Source organism: Scyliorhinus canicula, chromosome 25 (genome assembly GCF_902713615.1).
Source record: "Scyliorhinus canicula chromosome 25, sScyCan1.1, whole genome shotgun sequence".
Taxonomy (NCBI): Eukaryota; Metazoa; Chordata; class Chondrichthyes; order Carcharhiniformes; family Scyliorhinidae; genus Scyliorhinus; species Scyliorhinus canicula.
The window spans coordinates 874,038-897,552 of NC_052170.1; the positions used below are offsets into that span (position 1 = coordinate 874,038).

The following is a 23,515-nucleotide window of genomic DNA, read 5'->3' on the forward strand; positions in this document are numbered from 1 at the left end:
ATTCCTGGGATGGCAGTACTGATGTATGAGGAGAGTTTGAAACCATTAGGACTGTATTCGTTGGAATTCTAAAGAATATGGGGTGATTTCTTGGAAACCTATAAAATTCTAACAAGACTGGACAGGGTAGATGCAGGAAGGATGTTCCCGATGGTGGGTGTGTCCAGAACCAGGGGTCACAGTCTGAGGATACGGGGTAGACCATTTAGGACAGAGATCAGAAGATATTTCTTCACCCAGAGAGTGGTCGACCTGAGAGTGGTCGGCCTGTGGAATTCTCCACCATAGAAAGTAGTTCAGGGCAAAACATTGTGGGCACGATCTAACCAGCGTTCATTTAGCTGGATGTTTCCCTGCGTTGGCTATTATCGGGACTCTGCTGCACTTTGGGGCCTCAACGGGGAACGTCCCGCCGAGATCACACTTAGTCCCGTTTCCTGCACTGAGGAGCGTCGCTCGCTGGAACTCAACCGTGCAGGAAGAGATCAGGATGTCGATCCGGAGTCCCACCAAAGCCCAAACTCACCAATAAGGGGGGTCCTCAGCGGCCACGCCACAGGAAAAATACCAGCCTGACCACCTGGGCATCTTGGCAGTGGTGCTGACAGTGCCAGGCTAATAGTGCCAAGTGCCACCCTGCCCAGAGGGCAACCACATTGTCATGTTCTTGTCGGATGGCCTGATTTATAAAGTTATAAACGATTTTTGCTGTGGGTCAAATATATACAAAACAACAGATGGATAACAGTATGAACATGCTCGAGCAACCTCTCTCTTCCAGCTCTCCAGTCAGCCTGAGGTCACCTGACGCTTAACATTGACATATATACTAATGAGGCTGCTAGTGGTCAGTCGGTGAATTACAACACAACCATGATATCATTACACACGTGGGAGCCTCTGATCCCCTGAGAGACTACCATCTCCCAAATGCCGCTCCATCTGACCCGCGTTTATGGGGACCTGCACCAAACTCATCTGAAGTCTCCGAGGCGGAGGGGTTAGATCCCAGGGCCTCGGTAGCGGTGAGTGAGTATTAGAGTGAGACAGCTAGTCTCACTGTAATATGCAGATTTGAAAAATACTGATCCCGCCCACAATGGGGGGAATTCAGATTACGACGTCTCGCGAGGTTGCGTTAGATATCACAAAGCGTGGCGAACCACGTAGATCCCAGAAGCAGGATTTCCTGGCATCTATCGGCCCCGCCGCTCCGCATATCGGACAAATGCGACGGGTATATCATGCCCTGTATGTTTTCAAGAAGCAGTTGGATATAGCACTTAGGGTGAAGGGGATTAGGCTATTGAGTTGGATGATTAGCCATGATGATAATGAATGCAAAGCAGGCTCGAAGGGCCGAATGGCCTCCTGCTTCTATTTTCTATGAACCACATTTACCTTAAAGCAGATTATTCATTTCTATATAAAAGAAACATTTGCATTTACATCAGCTCTCATAACATTACTTCAAAACATTTCAAAGTACTTCACAGACAACGTGTTACTCATATTTAAAATTACACTGACTGTTACCATGTAAAAATTGAGTGAATGCAAACTCACATTGTCGGTGCCTAAGTTAATCTCAGCTCTTCTGCTGTCAGTCAATTACTACTGTGTGCTGGACAAATGAAGAACAGCTCCCCTTTTATGTAACTTTGAGTTTAAGGGTGGGGGCGTGATTATAAAATGTTAGTTATTCAACACAGAGCAGTCAAAGAAGGCTCGCTCTGTAGTGATTAATTGCAGAAGATCACTTTCACTGCATGTAAAGTAACTGTGAATCACATTACCTTGTACAGGCTTCTCATCAATAAAGCTGCAAGAATAATTACCAACTGTTTTGCAAGCATGTCATGTGTGATTCTTTGCCAAGATTCCCCGATCTTATTAAACCTTTTTTGGTCTGTTATCATTGTTGTGGGTCTTAGATGAGGTGGTCCTTGGTTAGGATCAATAGAGGGTCCTGGAGGCAAGGCTGATGGTAAACTTTTCCTTTTAGTAAACATTCTTCTGAATATGTACAAGATAAGGCTTAGCACAATACCTCACATAGAACTATCTCTCAGTATACTCTTGTGTCATGTGATCCTATATCACTGTATATTTACATAACTGTTTAGACTATATTTGGCATCAGATTCTGATGTGTCAGGATTTCTTTGACTAATTACCGGGGCAGCGAGGGATTACTTTAGGGTAGCACATGTGTTAGCACTGTTGCTTCACAGCGCCAGGGACCCAGGTTTGATTCCCGGCTTGGGTCACTGTCTGTGCGGAGTCTGCATGTTCTCCCCGTGTCTGCGTGGGTTTCCTCCGGTTGCTCCGGTTTCCTCCCACAAGTCCCGAAAGACGTGCTTGTTACGTGAATTCGACATTCCGAATTCTCCCTCCGTGTACCCGAACAGGTGCCGGAGTGTGGCGACTAGGGACTTTTCACAGTAACTTCATTGCAGTGTTAATGTAAGCCTACTGTAGTGGGTTTGATTGTCACACTAACACCACTCAGTTAATCAGTTTTAAACATGAAATTGCTCATTAACACATTTGTGTATCGCAGTAAAGTTCCTGTTGTTAGATATATTACAGACCAGTGCACAAAATGTTGCTGGAAATCAACAGTGTATTTTAATAATAATAATCTTTATTATTGTCACAAGTAGGCTTGCATTAACACTGCAATGAAGTTACTGTGGAGAGCCCCTAGTCGCCACATTCCAGCGCTTGTTCGGAGAATTCAGAATGTCCAATTCGCCTAAACTGCACATCTTTGGACTGTGGGAGGAAACCGGAGCACCCAGAGGAAACCCACGCAGACACGGGGAGAACGTGCAGACTCCGCACAGACAGTGACCCAAGCCGGGAATCGAACCCGGCGCTGTGCAGCAACAGTGCTAACCACTGTGCTACCATGTCGCACCAACTTGTATAGAATTTACGCCGATCAGACCACATTTAAAAAACAATTCCAATTAAGGGGCAATTTATCATGGCCAATCCACTGACCCTGCACATTTTTGGGTTGTGGGGCTGATACCCAGACACGGGGAGAATGTGCAAACTCCACGCGGACAGTGACCCGGGGCTGGGATCGATACCCAGGTCCTCGGTGCCATGAGGCAGCAGTGCTAACCACTGCACCACCGTGATGCCCTAGACCGCATTTTAAAACATATTATTCACTTCGATATAAAAGAAAAGGCCTTGCATTTAAAAAGAATCTCCGTATGGCATTGCTCAGAAACATTTTGAAGTACTTCACACACAATGGGCTACTCTTTTTTTAAAAGCACACTGATTGTTGTCGTGTAAATTGAAAGAACACTGTATTTCAGAAAACTCACATTGTCCTGGCCTGGGTTTCTCTCTCAGATCTTCTGTTCTCAGTTGACTGTTAATTTTTGTGCTGAGCACAATCCTTTGATGTGGAGGATAGAGTGTGATTATAAAATGTTGGTTATTCAGCACTAACTGACAGAGAAGGCTCCGTGATTAGTTGCAGAAGATGACTTGCCTGCATGTACAATAACTGAGTACGTCACGTTACAGGCCATTCAACAATAAAACTGCAAGAGCCACCAGCTGCTTTGTAAGCATGTCATGTCTGATTCTTTGTCAAGATTATCCGGTGCTTATGAAATCGTCTTGGAACCAGAGCTGCTGTTTATAGTAAGATTCTGATGTGTCGCTGTTTCTTTGACTAACTACCATGGCAAGCAGGCATTGCCTTTACTTTTATCAACCATAACCAAATGAACTGACGCGGCAGGCTGATATTTACAAGGCGTATGAAGGGAAATGTTGACACTCGCCTTTAATTTTGCATGAAGGGGCTGAAACTGTGCCAGGTAAGCACAGGGGAATGCTTGACACAAGAGGGGACAGAAACCAGCAGCAGTATGCAACCACCTAAGCACAGTGGTTAGCACTGTTGCTTCACAGCGGCAGGGTCCCAGGTTCAATTCCCGGCTTGGGTCACTGGCTGTGTGGAGTCTGCACGTTCCTCCCATGCTGCCTCAAGCAGTGAATGAGCTACAGCCTGCTGATGCAAGTAAGGGAGAGAGAGGCTTTTTCTCTCAGCACTGTCAAACTCGGAGACATTTAAATGGACCAGAGCTGCCAGACTCTCTTTGTGAAGGATAATTTTCCCAAGCCCCCACAAAGTAGATGCACTTGCAGATGTGGATATGTTTTAGCATGGGCGCATGGTTGGTTTTTAATGTCATCCAGAGCGCTGGCTCCCTGGTGTTCCCCGAGAAGGGCACCTTCTTTTACTTTTTGTTTTTTTTGCCATCAGGGTGATGGGTGTTGCTATCTGCAGACTGGAGAATTCCAGCCAACCCTGGAAAGAGCTTAATGGAGTTCTTCATTTCTTCATTTGGCTACCTGCAGTTTGTGGATAGGTAGCCAATGTACCTCTGACCTGAACTCCTCGAAAGTGGACCTGGAGCATGTAGATCAGAGCATACTGGACTGCTGCTCTCCCACATTGATTTTTCTGCCTGATTGCCTCTGGTCCTTCTTCCAAGGCAATTTTAAAATCTAGTCCATCTAGGTGCACTCCAAAACTAGGCCAATTCCACACAAATCTTTGTCATATTAGTGGATGTCCTGCTGTATCTTCAATATGTAAAGGATGTGGTGTAGCAGGAGCAGTGGCAAATGTGCCTGCATCACAGGGAGGTGCAACACACAGATCTATTACAAGAGACAGGGCAGGATTCTCTGTCGATCGACGCCGGAATTGCGAAACATGATCAGGCAGAGAATCCCGCATCAGCCGAAAATTGAGGCTGGCGTTGTGCGCTGAACAGAATGCCATGGTCCGGTCCCTCGACAGCGGCGTGTATGTGTTCTATGCCAGCATGGCCATGCAAATTGTACAGTAAACACCGTTGGCATATCATTCACATGCCTGATCTGGCAATTTCCGGGCATCCAGTGATACTGCGCCTCCGCCAGTAGGAATTACCGACGGTTCAATCCTTGCCCCAGTATTTTAAAAATTAATTTACAGGATGTGGGCATTGCTGTTTAGACCAGCATTTATTGCTTATCTCTAGTTGCCCTGAGAAGGTGGTGGTGAGCTGCCTTCGTGAACCACTGAGTCCCTGAGCTGTAAATATACTCACAGTGCTGTTAGGGAGGGAATTCCAGGATGTTTCCCCAGCGAGTGACTTGGAGGGGAACCTCCAGGTGGTGGTGTTCCCAGGTATCTGCTGCCCTTGTCCTTCTAGATGGTAGTGGCCGTGGGTTTGGAAGGTGCTGTCTAAGGAGCCCTGATGAGTTATTGCAATGCGAAATATAGATGGTACACACGGCTGCCACTGTTCGTTGGCGGTGGAGGGATTGAATGTTCGCAGAAGGTATACCGATCAAGTGGACTGCTTTGTCCTGGATTGTGTCGAACCTCTTGAATGTTGTTGCAGCTGCACCCATCCAGACAATTGGAGAGTATTCCATTACATCCTGACTTGTGCCTTGTAGATGGTGGACAGACTTTGAGGAGTCAGGAGGTGAGTTACTCGGTGCAGTATTCCCAGCCTCTGACCTGCTCTTGCAGCCACAGCATTTATCAATGGTAATCTCCAGGATGTGGATTGTGGGGACTCAGCTATGGTAGTGCCACTGGATGTAAAGGGGAGATGGCTAGATTCTCTCTTGTTGGAGATGCTCATTGCCCGGCACTTGTGTGGCACAAATGTTAGTTGCTACTTGTCAGCCCAAGCCTGGATATTTTCCAGGTCCTGCTGCACTTAGACATGGACTGCTTCATTATCTGAGGAGTCATGAATGGTGCTGAACATTGTACAGTCATCAGTGAACATCCCCACTTCTGACCTTATGGGGACAAGGGAGACATGGCTACTCATCCCTGCACAGAACCTCCAGACAGAGGCACACTGCCGATGTCACTTGCTCAGTAGGACCATTATTGCACAGACGATTGTGATATTTAGAGGTTTGCTTTTGGTGCCTGGACAGGTCGGATGGCATCCTCCAATACCCTTCTGCAAGGGTCTCTGTTATCATTGTTGCACACTGTCCTGTCCACAATTTGACTGTCCAGAGAGGTGTAAAGCTTGAGGGTGGTGAGGCCCTGGGAGGAGACAACTCACGGTTGGAATAGCAGGAGCAGGAGCTGGGAGAGGATGGGGAGATGGAGGAAGGTGACACTGAACAGTGAGATTCCCTTCTGCATGCTGAAGTGGCTGGGCACAGCTCAAGAGCTTGTGAACATGCCATAAATATCAGGGAACCGTGCTTCGGCAGAGCACTCCTGACACAGGTAGAGGGACATGCTGTGAAGGGAATCTGATATACATATGCTAACACATGCATAGAAGACAGACCCAGTCACTAGCCACCAATTAAGGGAACACTTCTGCTCAGAGATTTTTCCCCCTCTGTGGAGTTTCCTGCTATATCTCTTTCACTACCTCATACCACTTTTCCAGTCACAGCAGCAGATATGTGGTTTAAAGTGCAAATAGAGGAAGATAGTGGATAGCGACAATAAGACAACACTTCAGTGATCCACTTTGTGTTTATATGATGCAGTCGCCTACTCCTGCCACCCTCTGCTCTCCCTTACGGCTTCCAACATTTCCAATCCAACTGGTGGAACGAGTGGAAATCGGTCCCACTGACGCTATTTGGACAGGAAACCCATTTCTACATCAATTAAGGACTCGCCCCCATGCAAAATTTAACTTTAATCAGTTTCCCACCAGAAGCAAGTTTCTAACCTGAAAAGTAACGTGGCTGCTGGGAAAGATTCAGCCTTGTGCACTTTTACACAGTAAGAAGTCTTACAACACCAGGTTAAAGTCCAACAGGTTTGTTTCAAATCACTAACTTTCGGAGCACTGCTCCTTCCCGACCTGCACACACATGACAGGTAAACAACTGCAAATACATTAAACTGCAGGCATTTCTTGTAACTACAATAAATGCAGGTAATGGACATATATATATTATATACACATTATAAATGCACAACTGTCACACAAACCACACTTAGACCTGCCCCTCCAGGTTGCTGCCTCTTGCTGGGGATACAAAAAATGTGGCGCCATTGCTGCGAGGACATCCATTTCTGTCTGGGAGCTCCCATGGACCGCGGAGTGCCATGACGGAGACCCCTTTGCCCTCCCAAGCATGTTGGGAGGCCACCAGGGTTTACCTGGAGGTATGCGGCATACCTTCCCGACATGGGTAATGGCACTTAATAAGCCACTTACACGACTGAGTTGGCCTGCCAGTCGGCATGTGAGGCATAAACTTTGCAATGTGGCATGGCAGCAGGAAGGCAAGGGCTCCTTCCTGATGCCTTCCTCGCTCTCCCTTCCATATCCCCCTAGCCTGGCGCAAAGCAAAATAAGTTCAAGGAACCAAGCCATTTAGGCAGCAACAACATCTTGCATTTACATAGCATCCAAATATGACACTGCACTATGTAAGGAGGTATTAGAACAAGTGATCAAAACTTCGACAAAGAGTTTCAAGGAGTATCTCAGAGTAGAGAGATGGGGAAAGTTTTAAGAGAGGGAATTCAAGAGATGAGAGCCTAGGCAACAGAATGCACAGTCACCAGTGTTGGATTAATTAAAATTGATGCCAATTAGCAATTATTAAACATGGAAAGTTTGACAATAATACAATGCTCCTTCACTCCCACTTATTTTCACAAATGTATAGGGAATTTAAGGATGACACAGGTTACAACATAAATATGCTGCAATATTCTCAATAAGCGCACAGTCCCTGTAACCCAACAGGCTAACTGGTCAGACAACACCCCACTCTGAGACCTGGTGACAAATGCCACTCTATCGAACCTCTGTAGATTTCCCCTCAAATTCCCTGGAACGATTGCCACACGAGTGTTTCCAAACTCCACTCTCAAAAGGATATGCTTTAGAATCTTCTTTCAAACAATCCTTTCCCTCAGCTCAGAATTTCCAATTCTCGTTTCAAACAAGGCTTTCTCTCAACTGTTTTAGCAAGGATCTCCCTCCAGGTTTTCCAAATGTCCTTTCAGTATTGCTTTGTCTTGAACTGCCGCATGCATCCAAAAGTCCACACACACTCTCAGGTACTCACTCCCCAACAGAATACGACTGTTTCAAAGACTGGAAATAAAGACACCAATCCTCACCATTGCTTCAGATGCTGCTCAACCTCATCAGCTATGCTTTTCCCAGGTCTGACTTTAATGAACAGTACCTTGTTCCAATTGCAGGTCCTCTTTGTCCCTTTTTGCTCCAATCCTTCTGGAAATTTCTCTTTATTTTTTAGTTTCTATAACTAACTGTTCTTTAGTTTCTCTGGATTTGCTGCTGTCAAAGTGGGACTTTCTGTTATTAAGGGTGTCAGTGGAATCTGAAGTATTTTTGATAATGTCACCTAGGGGCTGCATGTTGGTGAGAAATAAGCATGTACTGATAATTGGTCCTTGAGAGAGATCGATATGGGAGCCAAAGGAGAGACGCCCTCAATGCCTTTCTGGTTACGACTGGAGAGATAAGAATGGAACTACCATTCTATGATTCCAGATAAAAATGCACGGCACAATAGATTGACACTATAAATTGGGACCAATTCAAAGTGAAATCCTTGACAAGCACAACCACAGATGTGGTTGTACAGAAAACCCTTTTAATTGACCCAAATGATGAAGATTAATGCACAGCATGATGTTTTGATACTTGAGGGCTGAAACTGAGCTCCCATTGAGGGACCAAATCTACAACATTTAAATCGAAATTCCTTCCTTTGACTCATCCGCAAAGTAGATGCCCAGCTGACACAGAAGGGCTGTTTATCATTGAATTAAATAATCCCTAAAGAATCCTGCTTCAGAGCCGAAATATATAGCAAACTGCCGCAGGCCACTTATCTTCACTTGAAGAGGAACTCAAACCGGGACTTGCATCTGGTTTTTATTTAGAGCTTGCAAAATTGGCAGCAAGAGCTAAGCCAGAAGAGTTGATAACTATAGAATTTGGATAGTGTAATAACCTGCATGGAGCACATGGGGCAGTCTTGATTGTTTTCCCCGTGCGGCTCAAGGAGGATGAGCTCCCCGGCTAACTACGGGGCTATTACCGCCCGTATATAAGGTCGGCCAGATTGGGATTAACCGACAGAGAGGACAAGATGAAGTCTAACGCATTATAAATAAGTGCCTGACTCCCTTTGCCTTTATTAAACTGGCGACGAAGATAAACTGCAACTGTCGACATGCTATTCTGCTGCCTACGCCATCTCTCTGTAACGTCGCATCGACTGGGACTGAGGTACAGGGTTGGGTGTTCACTGTGCCACTGTTTGGCCGATTGGATGCTTTTGACCTTGCGGTGGAGTTGTGAAACTAGTATGCAGAACGTTTGCGCCGTTTTTCCGTGCCAACAATATAACGGAAAATAAGTGCCAGACTGTGATATTGTTAAGGGACTGCGGTGCTCACACATTCGGCATCATTAGGTGCAGATACGATAGAATTCGGCCAGCTCATCGTGCTGGTGGGGAATCATTTCAAGCTGACACCATCCATTATTGTGCAATGGTATAGATTTAGCACGGCGGAAAGGTGGCAAGGGAGTCAGTTGGAGAGTATGCTTCATGGTTACGGAAAATCGCAGAGTACTGCGAATACGGGGCTGTGTTGGCGGATGTGCTTCGTGACCAAGGATTCTAGATGAAGCTTCCCTAACATTCCAGCAGGCTTTGCAGATTTCTCTTGTACAGGAGAGTGCCGCTCGGCGCAAGCTGGAGCTCCAAAGTATGGAGGTTAATATTGTTCGATGTCCTTCCCCCTCGACGCCTTCCTGCAATTAGAACGGATCACTGCAATGCAGCAGGCTCGCAGTCTCGTGCCGCGGCGCGTGCCCTGTCCAGATTTGGGAGGGGCTGACTCCATGCCTTGTGAGAAATGCGGACGTCAGAGTTGCCAAAACCGCTGGCAGCGTGAGGGACAGTGCCATGACTGCTCGGGATGAGGTAGACCTCAGCCACCTGCACGGGCCCTTCATTTGGATGATGCAGAAGAAGCTGGAGATGAGTCCGAAATGCAGCTGAAGTGTGTGGCTGCTTCCTGAGTGGACCCTTTTCGCATCCCTGTATAAGACGATGGCCACTTAATTCAGTTGGAATTGGATACGGCTGTCACGGTGGTGCCGCACCACGTGTTCGATCGGATCCGTCATGGAGTGAGTAGATTGGCGTTGACCGATTCGGCCATCCGCCTCACTATGTATACTGAGGCTCGATTGCCGATAGTGGGCTCCACGCTCACCCCAGTGGTTACAGGCGTCAATTATTGAGTTTTCCCCTCATCATGATGCAGGCAAAGGTCACAGCTTGCTGGGTTGGGATTGGCTGCACCATTTGCAACTCGACTGGCAACGTATGCTCAAGGTAGAAGCAGTTGGTTTATATGCGGTGCTACAGAAATTTCCCCTCGTTTTGGGACTGGCCGTGGGAAAATAAAAGGGGCCACAGCAAAAATTCAAGTCGATCAAGTTGCTGTCCATCTTGACGATGTGTTAACCAGGAGGCCACATAGGCAGAAAACCTGAAAACCTTGAGGCAGTTTTACAGTGGTTTTCTGAATACGGTGTCCGTCTGTGCAAAGCGAAGTGCGTCTTCAAAGCGAAGGGGGTGGTATATATAGGCTATTGGTGGACCGGCCTACACCCAGTCGCCGACAAAGTGCAGGCAATAGTGATGGCCCCGCACCATGTTATGCTTCAGAGCTTTGCTCTTTTGTGGAAGTGAATAATTGTTATGGCCATATTGTACCAAATTCGGCAACAATCCTGGCCCACCTCCATTTTCTTCTGCAGAAAAAAACGGCCCTGGGTTTGGGGCGATGACTAGGAGCCGGCATTCCGTTTGGTGAAATGTCGTTGGTTTCATCCAAAGTACTACGTCGTTTTGACGCTCCTAAACCCATTTGTTTGACGTGTGATCCATCGCTGTATGGAATTGGCGCCATCTTTTCCCACTACATGGGTGGGATGGCCAACACCGTCCAATAGCTTTGCTTCCTGGACGTTGGCGGCTGCAGAATGCCCATGAAGAAAAAGAAAGTCTGGCGGTCGTCTTCGGGTTTAAATGCTTCCACCAATATGTTTATGGCTGCCATTTATTCAGAATATCGGGTCATAAGGCCGCTGCTTGGCCTCGTTCATGAGGATAAGGTGGTGCCGCCGATTACGTGAGTCCGAATCCAGAGGTGGGCTCCTCTGTTGGCTGTGTAGCAATACTCGTTCGAACATCGGGTACGTCAATTGCAAATGTTGACACGGTAAGTCGGCTCCAATTGCCCGTAGTCTTGGTGAATTCACCCATGGCCAATGGAATCGTGGCAGTCCTCGATTTAATAGCCACCTTGCCGATAATGGCTACTTGCATCCATGTTTGGACACAGTATGGTCCGGTATTAGCAAAGGTGCGATATTTGGTTTTAGCGAGTGGTTCATGACAACTGCTTCCAGTGGTGTTGAAGGTTTTTTTTGGCCAAGGTGTCGGAATTGACCGTCGAAGAGGGAGCCCTCCTGTGGGGCCCAAGAGTCGTCATTGTTCTTACGAAAGGCCAACCCTTTGTTCTGAAAGACCTTTGTGCTGCTCATCCGGGCGTTTCCCAAATTAAAATGCTGGCCAGGAGTTTCGTCTGGTCGCCAGGCATCGATGTATACATTGAGCTGGTGGCCCAGCGCTGCCCTGTGCGCCAGGCCCATCAGAAGCTTCCGAAAGCGGCACTGCACCCACGGGAGTGGCCTGGATATCCCAGGGCCTCGCGTTCACGTGGATTTCACTGGTCCGTTTTTGGGCTGCATGTTCCTCATTTTGGTGGATGCGCACTTGATGTGACAGGAGGTCCACAAAATTACATCCATCAACTCCCCTGTACAAATCGAGCGGCTGCATGCATATTTTTCCGTCAACGGATTACCGGAGGTGCTTGTTACGGTCAATGGGGTCTTATTTACCTGCGAGGAGTTATTTGCCTTGGCGAATGGAATCCGCCATGTTCATCATGCGTCCTATCACCTGGCGAAGGTGCGCCGCACACTAGATTTCCAAGAATGTTGCCCGAATAGGCCTCATTATCTACAACATTTCACTCCTGACAATGCGGTCAATGCCTGTAACTTTGGTGAAGGTACTTATTGGTTTCCAGTGTAGTTGTTTGTCAAACCAGTGCCGTTTCATACCAGATCCGTGTTCGAGGACAGTTCATGAAGCGTCACCTCAGCCATCTTCGTGCTCAGCGGTCTTCCCCTCCGGGGAATCCTCGGGGGATCTCTGTCCCGCTCTGGCCAGCTGCTTGGACGGCTCCTCGGGGGAACTCTGTCCCGCTCTGGCCAGCCACTTGGATGGCTCCTCGGGGGAACTCTGTCCCAGCCCTACAGGTTGCTCCAGTTCCACAGTCTGCATCGTTTGTGTCTCGTGATACCAAAATGCCTGATTTCTGGTCGCCTGATTCCGATGTAGAGACACAGACCTCTGGGGTCCCTGACTCGGATGTCGTCGTTGGTGCACCTTCTGGGGGTTCTCTGCCTAGGCAGTCCAACCGCCAGCACCTTCTACGGCTTGTTATACTCCGGCTGATCCAGTCCCACCACCAGTCAGCCATGTGCCAAGGCCAAAGCGTCTGCGTCACTCCGGTCGCCTGCTGGGGCACTGCCAGTTTCTCTTGAGCCTCCCTCGTCATCTGGTATTTTAAACTTCTTCTTTGTCTGCTCCTCTCTTCTTTTTGAAATTTCTTTTTAGAGCACCCAATGTTATTTTTCCAATTAAGGGGCAATTTAGCGCGGCTAATCCTCCTACCCTGCACGTCTTTGGGTTGTGGGGCTGAAACCTATGCAAACACGGGAAGAATGTGCAAACTCCACACGGACAGTGACCCAGGGCTGGGATCAAACCCCGGTCCTTGGCGCCAGGAGGCAGCAGTGCTAACCACTGCCCCACTGTGCTGCCCTATCCAGCATTTACTTAACGTGACAAATTATGACATTGTATTTAAATGCTTGAAAGAAATACTACTTTCCCCCTGATTTCATTGTCTTGTTAGTCTTTGTGGCAGAGACCAGAGTTTGGAAGGACACAGGCTAGCACTGCTGTTTCACAGCACCAGGGTCCTGGGTTTGATTCCCAGGTTGGGTCATTGTCTGTGTGGAGTCTGCATGTTCTCCCTGTGTCTGCATGGGTTTCCTCCTGGTGCTCCAGTTTCCTCCCACAAGTGTGAAAGACGTGCTGTAAGGTGAATTGGATATCCTAAATTCTCCCTCAGTGTACCCGAACAGGCGCCGGAGTGTGGCGACTAGGGGATTTTCACAGTAACTTCATTGCAGTGTTAATGTAAGCCTACTTGTGACAATACCGCATCAAACTAGAGTCCCAGGCCAATGACACTAACCCACAATGACTATGTCACGGCCTACACAAGATCACAGGCTGTAAAGCAAGGCCAGGAGAATATCTGGGGCTGGAGCATCCCTACCCGATGATCTGAACAAGTTCTATGCCCGCTTTGAGCAGTCAACCAATGTGTCAGTGCCATCCGCCCCAACAGCCCTGGACACACCCAGACCCACTATTTACAGCCTCAGAGGTAAGAGCTGCTTTCTTGAAAGTGAATCCACGGAAAGCGATGGGCCCCGACGGAGTCCCTGGGCGAGCGCTCAGAGTCTGCGCAGACCAGCTGGCGAGTGTATTTGCAGATATCTTCACCAGCTCACTCCTCCGCTCTGAGGTCCCCACCTCCTTCAAGAAGATCACCATAATACCAGTACCAAAGAAGAACAAGGGAGCCTGCCTCAACGACTACCGACCGGTGGCTCTGACGTCAGTTATCATGAAAGTCTTTGAGCGGCTAGTCATGAGACGGATCACTGCCAACCTCCCAGATGGTCTCGATCCACTGCAGTTTGCCTATCACCGCAACCGGCCCACAGCAGATGCCATCTCCCTGGCTCTACAATCAACACTTGAACACCTCGACAACAAGGACACCTATGTAAGACCGCTGTTCATCGACTATAGCTCCGCCTTCAACACCATTATCCCAACAAGATTAATAACTAAACTCCACAATCTTGGACTTGACCCCTCCCTGTGCAGCTGGATCCTCGACTTCCTCATCAACAGATGTATTACACGTATTACCTCTAATACAAGAGGAATAAGGTGGGTGAACTTGCGGCATGGGTTTGTACCTGGGACTTCGATGTTGTGGCCATTTCGGAACCATGGATAGAGCAGGGATAGGAATAGTTGTTGCAAGTTCCGGAGTTTAGATATTTCAGTAAGCTCAGGGAAGGTGGTAAAAGAGGGGGAGGGGTGGCATTGTTAGTCAAGGGCAGTATTACGGTGGCAGAAAGGACGTTTGATGAGGACCCGTCTACTGAGATAGTATGGGCTGAGGTTAGAAACAGGAAAGGAGGTCACCCTGTTGGGAGTTTTCTATAGGCTTCTGAAAAGTTCCAGAGATGTAGAGGAAAGGATTGCAAAGATGATTCTGGATAGGAGCGAAAGTAACAGGGTAGTTGTTATGGGGGACTTTAACTTTCCAAATATTGACTGGAAACGCGATAGTTGGAGTACTTTAGATGGGTCCGTTTTTGTCCAATGTGTGCAGGAGGGTTTCCTGACACAGTATGTAGATAGGCAAACGAGAGGCAAGGCCACATTGGATTTGGTACTGGGTAATGAACCAGGACAGGTGTTAGATTTGGAGGTAGGTGAGCACTTTGGTGATAGTGACCACAATTCGGTTACGTTTACTTTAGCGATGGAAAGGGATAGGTATATACCGCAGGGCAAGAGTTATAGCTGGGTGAAAGGCAATTATGATGCGATGAGGCAAGACTTAGGATGCATAGGATGGGGAGGGAAACTGCAGGGGATGGGCACAATTGAAATGTGGAGCTTGTTCAAGGAACAGCTACTGCGTGTCCTTGATAAGTATGTACCTGTCAGGCAGGGAGGAAGTGGTCGAGCGAGCTAACCGTGGTTTACTAAAGTAGTTGAATCACTTGTCAAGAGGAAGAAGGAGGCTATCTTATGTAAAGATGAGACGTGATGGTTCAGTTAGGGCGCTCGAGAGTTACAAGTCAGCTAGGAAGGACCTAAAGAGAGAGCTAAGAAGAGCCAGGAGGGGACATGAGAAGTCTTTGGCAGGTAGGATCAAGGATAACCCCAAAAGCTTTCTATAGGTATGTCAGGAATAAAAGAATGACTAGGGTAAGAGTAGGGCCAGTCAAGGACAGTAGTGGGAAGTTGTGTGTGGAGTCCGAGGAGATAGGAGAGGTGCTAAATGAATATTTTTCGTCAGTATTCACACAGGAAAAAGACAATGTTGTCGAGGAGAATACTGAGATACAGGCTACTAGACTAGAAGGGCTTGAGGTTCAGAAAGAGGAGGTGTTAGCAATTTTGGAAAGTGTGAAAATAGATAAGTCCCCTGGGCCGGATGGGATTTATCCTTGGATTCTCTGGGAAGCTAGGGAAGAGATTGCTGAGCCTTTGGCTTTGATCTTTATGTCATCATTGTCTATAGGAATAGTTCCAGAAGACTGGAGGATAGCAAATGGTGTCCCTTTGTTCAAGAAGGGGAGTAGAGACAACCCCGGTAACTATAGACCAGTGAGCCTTACTTCTGTTGTGGGCAAAGTCTTGGAAAGGTTTATAAAGAGATAGGATGTATAATCATCTGGAAAGGAATAATGTGATTAGCAATAGTCAACACGGTTTTGTGAAGGGTAGGTCGTGCCTCACAAATCTTATTGAGTTCTTTGAGAAGGTGACCAAACAGGTGGACGAGGGTAAAGCAATTGATGTGGTGTATATGGATTTCAGTAAAGCGTTTGATAAGGTTCCCCATGATAGGCTATTGCAGAAAATACGGAGGCATGGGATTCAGGGTGATTTAGCAGTTTGGATCAGAAAATGGCTAGCTGGAAGAAGACAAAGGATGGTGGTTGATGGGAAATGTTCAGCCTGGAGTTCAGTTACTAGTGGTGTACCACAAGGATCTGTTTTGGGGCCACTGCTGTTTGTCATTTTTATAAATGACGTGGAGGAGGGCGTAGAAGGATGGGTGAGTAAATTTGCAGATGACACTAAAGTCGGTGGAGTTGTGGACAGTACAGAAGGATGTTGCAAGTTACAGAGGGACATAGATAAGCTGCAGAGCTGGGCTGAGAGGTGGCAAATGGAGTTTAATGCTGAAAAGTGTGAGGTGATTAATTTTGGAAGGAGTAACAGGAAGACAGAGTACTGGGCTAATGGTAAGATTCTTGGTAGTGTGGATAAGCAGAGAGATATCGGTGTCCATGTACATAGATTCCTGAAAGTTGCCACCCAGGTTGATAGGGTTGTTAAGAAGGCGTACGGTGTGTTAGCTTTTATTGGCAGAGGAGCCATGAGGTCATGTTGCAGCTGTACAAAACTCTGGTGCGGCCGCATTTGGAGTATTGCGTGCAGTTCTGGTCGCCGCATTATAGGAAGGATGTGAAAGCATTGGAAAGGGTGCAGAGGAGATTTACCAGGATGTTGCCTGGTATGGAAGGAAGATCCTATGAGGGAAGGCTGAGGGACTTGAGGCTGTTTTCGTTAGAGAGAAGAAGGTTAAGAGGTGACTTAATTGAGGCATACAAGATGATCAGAGGATTAGATAGGGTGGACAGTGAGAGCCTTTTTCCTCGGATGGTGATGTCTAGCACGAGGGGACATAGCTTTAAATTGAGGGGAGATAGATACAGGACAGATGTCAGAGGTAGGTTCTTTACTCAGAGAGTAGTAAGGGCGTGGAATGCCCTGCCTGCAACAGTAGTGGACTCGCCAACATTAAGGGCATTTAAATGGTCATTGGATAAACATATGGATGATAAGGGAATAGTTTAGATGGGCTTCAGAGTGGTTTCACAGGTCGGCGTAACATCGAGGGCCGAAGAGCCTGTACTGCGCTGTAATGTTCTATGTACTATGTTCTAGTACGGTAAGGTTCCTGTACTACAGTTACGGGTGTAGATCCCTGCCTGTTGGTTCCGCCCAGTAGGCGGAGTATAAATGTGTGTGCACACCGAGCTGCTATCATTTCTAGTAGAGGCTGCAGGAGGCAACACATCTCTGCTTAATAAAACCTTGATTACTACTCTCGTCTCGTTGTAATTGATAGTGCATCACCCACACCTACAAGACTCCTCAATGACTCCCCCTCGGACTGATCTGTTTCCTATAAGAACACTATTTACGATGCCCTATGCTGCTCTTGCTCATGTATTTGCTTTGTTTGGCCCCTTGTTCCATACTGTAACCAATCACTGTTTGTTGATGTACCATTTGTCAATGTTCTCTGTTGATTATTCTTTTTACTATGTAGGTCCTGTGTACATTCCCTCGTTCGCAGAAAAATACTTTTCACGATACTTCGGTACATGTGACAATAAATCAAATCAAATAAAAGTTATAAAACTGAGCTCATATATGTCAACATTGCGTTGTAACATCATTGAATAACTTTGTTCACCGGTCCATGTTCAAGTGGGAAATTAAGTAATGGACAAAAGAACAGGAATTACTAGGTTAAGTAAGACCATGGAGCAGAGCAAATATACTGCAATCCAAATAACAAAGTAAAGGAAGCATTGCAAAATAAACGGCATAGAAAGCTCATTATCCCTCCCAATTTTCTCTCCTCTTCTGGAGACACTAACTCATGTTTGGCTGAGGACCCATGGATACTGGCCTGTCACCTGCTACTGGATCAATCCCCATTGGACAACGGTCCTAGTCAGGATTTGTGTGTGGGTTAGATTTCACAGACAGAAATTATTTTGTAAAGTCTGCATCTTTCTAGCCATAGAGCAGAAATTCTACCTTTCTCAGAATAGAAAGAAGAAACCACTCTCAGCATCATACAAAGAGATAGCTTTGATGAACTGAGTCCGATTTGAATCACAGCCAAGGTGATCATGGTTACAATCATCTCAATTCTGTTTTTCTAAAGTTGAATTGTGTAAACCTCAAATTGGTTTCAAAGGCAGGTAATACTTTCTATAACATTCAAAATTGTGGCTACCAGTTTTAGCTAGAGGAATAGGTGATCATATTTCTATGGTTCCTAATTCTGTTAGTCATTTTCCCCTTTCTTTGTACTCCTTAGTGCCATGACATTTCAGAAACAAATGAAGTGAGTCATTGAACGGCCAGACACTGGGAAGTTCCGAGGAACAAAGGGACTTTGGCGTGTTTGCCCATTGATCTCTGAAGGTGGGAGGGCAGGTTAATGGGGTGGTGAGAAAGGCATATGGGATTCTTGCCTTTATCAATTGGGGCACAGATTACCATAAGACCACAAGACATAGGGGCAGAATTAGGCCACTTGGCCCATCGAGTCTGCTCCGCCATTCAATCATGGCTGATATTTTCTGATCCCCATTCTCCTGCCTTCTCCCCATAACCCCTGATCCCCTTATTAATCAAGGACCTATCTATCTCTGTCTTAAAGACACTCAGTGATTTGGCCTCCACAGCCGTCTGCGGCAAAGAGTTTCACAGATTCACCACCCTGTGGCTGAAGAAATTCCTCCTCATCTCTGTTTTAAAGGATCGTCCCTTTAGTCTGAGATGGTGTCCTCTGGTTCTAGTTTCTCCTACAAGTGGAAACATCCTCCCCATGTCCACTCTATCGAGGCCAGGCCTGGATAGAGCAAGGAGGTCATGTAAGAACAAAGAACAAAGAAAAGTACAGCACAGGAACAGGCCCTTCGACCCTCCAAGCCCATGCAGACCATGCTGCCCGTCGAAACTAAAATCTCTACACTTCCTGGGTCTGTATCCCTCTATTCCCATCCTATTCATGTATTTGTCAAGATGCCCCTTAAATGTCACTATCGTCCCTGCTTCCACCACCTCCTCCGGCAGCGAGTTCCGGGCACCCACTACCCTCTGTGTAAGAAACCTGAAAGAACAAAGAAAAGAGTGTAGGAGTTGTATTGAACTTTGGTGACGCCACAGCTGGAGTACTGTGTGCAATTCTGGTACCCACATTATACGAAGGATGTGATTGCACTGGGGGGGGGGGGGGGGGGGGGGGGGTGCAGCGGTTGCCTGGAATGGAACATTTAAGTTTTGAAGAGAGGTTGGATAGGCTTGGTTTTTTTTCGCTGGAGCAGAGAAGACTGAGGGGAAACCTGATCGAGGTGTACAAGATTGTGAGGGGCATGGACAGGGTAGATAGGGAGCAGCTGTTCCCCTTAGTTGAAGGATCAGTTACGAGGGGGACACAATTTCATGGGGAGGGGCGGGAGGTTCAGGGGAGATTTGAGGAAATACTTTTTTACCCAGAGGATGGTGACGGTCTGGAACGCACTGCCTGGGAGTGTGGTAGAGGGTGGTGACTGTCTGGGAGGGTGGTGACGGTCTGGAACACACTGCCTGGGAGGGTGGGAGAGGCTGGAACGCACTGTCTGGGAGGGGGGTGACGGTCAGGAACACACTGCCTGGGAGGGTGGGAGAGGGTCTGGAACACGCTGCCTGGGAGGGTGGGAGAGGGTCTGGAACACGCTGCCTGGGAGGGTGGTGATAGTCAGGAACACACTGCCTGGGAGGATGGTGGCGGTCTGGAACGCGCTGCCTGGGAGTGTGGTAGAGGCGGGTTGCCTCACATCCTTCAAAAAGTACCTGGATGAGCACTTGACACATCTTAACATTCAAGGCTATGGGACAAGTGCTGGCAAATGGGGTTAGGTGGGCAGGTCAGGTGTCTTTCATGCATCGGTGGAGACTCGATGGGCCGAAGGGTCTCTTCTGCGCTGTATTATTCTGTGATTGTGAATTACTTCCTCCTGCTCCTATGTGTGAAGCTTCTTGATAGTTCAGTGGATAAGAAATTGGTCCCTCATGATTGTGACGCCTCCTCCTACCCTGATAATATGATAGTCTTCTTTCCTTTTGAGCAGTTTGGTTCTCCCATTTCTTTGTTTGTCAAATCCAGAAGGGCTGCAACATGATCAGTGTGATTTGGAAAACTGGTGCAATCATTGGCATTTCTTTGAGGAAGATAGTGCCAGATAGAATGATATCTTGGCAATAACCACCACCTTGGTTGGAGTGAGCCATTTGGCCCTTTGACCTGCTCTGTCTTTTAGTGGCTGATCTACCCTCGACTATTCATATTCACAAAATCACAGCCCAGGAGAACAGAAAAGCGAAGCAACCCAATATTTCCCAATGTAACCAGAGGAGTAGCACTCAGAGTTTGTGCAGAGCAGAGTTCCCTGCCCACCATTTCTAGTCACTGTATAATTAAAAAGATTCTGATGCACTGGGAAGAGCACAGCAGAGTGAACCTAAATTAATAGCTGGGATTATGTACCCGAGCTGTGAGGAGGGGCTGCAGAAACTGGAAATATTTACACAGAAGAGAAGGCGTAGGCTTGACTTTATTGAAGTGCTCAAGGATATCGACAAAGTAAACATACGTAATGCATTTCATCGTCACAGATTCTACAACGTGGATGAAAGAGATTAAAGGAAGTTTAGATTTAAAATAAAGTGAGAGGGGAGAGATACAAAAGAGACCAGAGGAGAAATTTCTTCACACACAGGGTGGTGAGCATCTGGAACGAGCTGCCACAGGTAGTGGTAGAGGTGGGTACAATTTTTTCCTTTAAAATGCAGTTAGCCAGTTACATGGGTAGGGTGGGTATAGAAGGATAGCAGCCAAATGTGGGCAAGTGGGACCAGCTTAGTGATAGAAACTGGGCGGCATGGACAAGCTGGGCCGAAGGGCCTGTTTCCATGCTGTAAACATCTATGGCTCTATCTATGACTATGATTGAGCTAGACTGTATCAAGCTCTTATCAGGCTTCATTTTCCTCTGCCAAAAATTCCATTGTAGATTCATCCAGAAAAGTGCTCCACTTTCTTCCACTGCCAGCTGCCTTGTTAAGTACCCTCTCCCTAACCCTAACCCCTCTCCTATTGCCTTTTCTCCCACTCTTTTGACCACTGGTGATATCTTGCACTTTAGATCTGAAACTATGTTTCTCCAAAAGCGCCTCTTATTGGCTGGTTATGGCGTCGTGTGTGCAGCGTTACTCACAACACGCGGTACACATACATAATCATTGCTCAGTGAATAGTGACAAAGTCATGGGGCTAGGCTAGAGGAGCAGGTGCTGATATTAGGCAAATGTGTTGTTCAGAGGATTGGCTGACTAGCAGAAGGCAGAGAGTGGGGATAAAGGGGTCTTTTTCAGGATGGCAGCCGGGACTAGTGGTGTGCCTCAGGGGTCGATGCTGGGACCACCACTTTTCACACTATACATTAATGATTTGGAAGCAGGAACTGAAGGCACTGTTGCTAAGTTTGCAGATGATACAAAGATCTGAACAGGGACAGGTAGTATTGAGGAAGCAGGCGGGCTGTGTGAGGTTATGCACTTTGGAAGGAGGAATGGAGGCATAGATTATTTTCTAAATGGGAAACTGCTTAGGAAATCAGAAGCACAAAGGGACTTGGGAGTCCTTGTTCACGATTCTCTTAAAGTTAATGTGCAGGTTCAGTCGGCAGTTAGGAAGGCAAATGCAATGTTAGCGTTCATGTCGAGGGCTAGAATACAACACTCGGGATGTATTTCTGAGGCTGTATAAAGCTCTAGTCAGACCCCATTGTGGGAAGACCAGTATTCTATTTGAAGACCAGTATTGTGAGAAGTTTTGGGCCCAGTATCTAAAGAATGATGTGCTGGCCTTGGAAAGGGTCCAGAGGAGGTTCACAAGAATGATCCCTGGAATGAAGAGCTTGTCGTATGAGGAAAGGTTGAAGTCTCTGGGCCTGTACTCATTGAAGTTTAGAAGGATGAGGGGGGATCTTATTGAAACTTACAGGATACTGCGTGGCCTGGATAGAGTAGATGTGGAGAGGATGTTTCCACTTCTAGGAAAAACTGGAAGCAGAGGACACCATCTCAGACTAAAACAGAGATGAGGAGGAATTTCTTCAGCCAGAGGGTGGTGAATCTGTGGAACTCTTTGCCGCAGAAGGCTGTGGAGGCCAAATCACTGAGTGTCTTTAAGATAGAGATAGATAGGTACTTGATCAATAAGGGGATCAGGGGTTATGGGGAAGAAGGCAGGAGAATGGAGATGAGAAACATATCAGCTATGATTGAATGGCAGAGCAGACTCGATGGGCCAAGTGACATAATTCTGCTCTTAAGGTCATGGGCCAGCTCAATCTCCATTACAATTCTAGAACCCAGTTGCACAATGAACCCTGAAGGAGCGTTTTTTTAAACAAATAATTTGCTTTAACACTGGAATTAAAACCAGAAGGCTTAAAGTAGGTAAGTGGAATATGGATTTGCTGACAGGATCTGTTCGCTTCGGAAGTAACAGATGGTCTTGTGGCTCGGGGACATTGATATGTGTGGATTTAAGTCCTTGGCTTTTTTGTTTGTTATTTCAACCAGTAGCTGCAAATTAGTAGTGATCAGCTACTTTTCTGGAGAGTTCGTCTATTGCTCAAAGGATTTAAAGTGTTCATATTTGACAGACAACATTAAACTAATATTACCCAGTTTTGTAATATTTATGGGAAAGGCTGTGAACATGGGGTGGTTTGATCAAACATTCAGACCAAGAGAACATCAGGTAGGTGAGATGTGTTTGCTCTTGTATGTTTAAATGTCCTAATGGGTGCCCCTTATTCCAAAATTCCAAGCGGTAGCAGAAATTTCACCTTGTGCTTCAGGAATTCCTCAAGAGAGATATGCATAAGTGTGTGGGTAAACTGGGGATCAGAGCTGTTCATTTGGCATCACAGGCAGATAATGGACAATTATCGATCAGACATTTTTTGGGAATCATTTTGAGATCAGGCCAAATGTATAAAACAAAATAATTAACTTAATTTCCATTTATGGCGTTGATGCCATACATGGAACAATAGAATTTGTTGTGCTTTATTACACAGCATCCTGCTGAAATATGGATGCGGTGTCTTACTCTGTGTTCTTATTGCACTACATACACTACAGCTAGATCAAATTACACTTAAGCATCACCAACAGGAATGTTAAATGCAGTTGAATGCGTGAAAAATATATTGTCCATTTTTACGATTACTACAGCATCAACATCCGTTCTCCCTCAATCCCTCTCAATATCCTACCGTTTATCGAGTATTTCCTTTATTTGTTTGCATGGATGTGTTGCTTCACAATTTACCAGATTGAATTCCATTTGCCACGTTTCTGCTCACTCAGCCCAACCATTGATATAATCCTGGGGACAACTGCTATCTTCTTCACTATGAAATATACTGCCAATTTTTGTATCATCTGCAAATTTCCTAATCATGCTTCCCAAGTTTAAGTCCAAGTCAGTAATATATATACAACAAGCAGCAGGGCCCAACACTGAGCCCTGTGGAATACCACTGGAAACCACTTTGCATTTGCAAACACAACCATTGATCATATCATCCGT

The 23,515-nt window shown here is 46.6% G+C and overlaps 2 protein-coding genes across 2 annotated transcripts in view; one reads left to right on the plus strand and one right to left on the minus strand.

The window, feature by feature from the left end:
- The window catches only part of LOC119957196 (heme-binding protein 2-like), a 29,696-nt gene extending 26,078 nt beyond the window's left edge, over nucleotides 1–3,618 (minus strand). The window contains exon 1 of the mRNA XM_038785010.1: nucleotides 3,348–3,618. Within this exon, the coding sequence (XP_038640938.1) occupies nucleotides 3,348–3,349 (2 nt within the window). The 5' untranslated portion in view covers nucleotides 3,350–3,618. The remainder of the gene's footprint in view (nucleotides 1–3,347) is intronic.
- The window catches only part of LOC119957195 (cAMP-specific 3',5'-cyclic phosphodiesterase 4B-like), a 597,446-nt gene that overhangs the window by 37,403 nt on the left and 536,528 nt on the right, over nucleotides 1–23,515 (plus strand). The gene's annotated exons all lie outside the window — the stretch shown is intronic.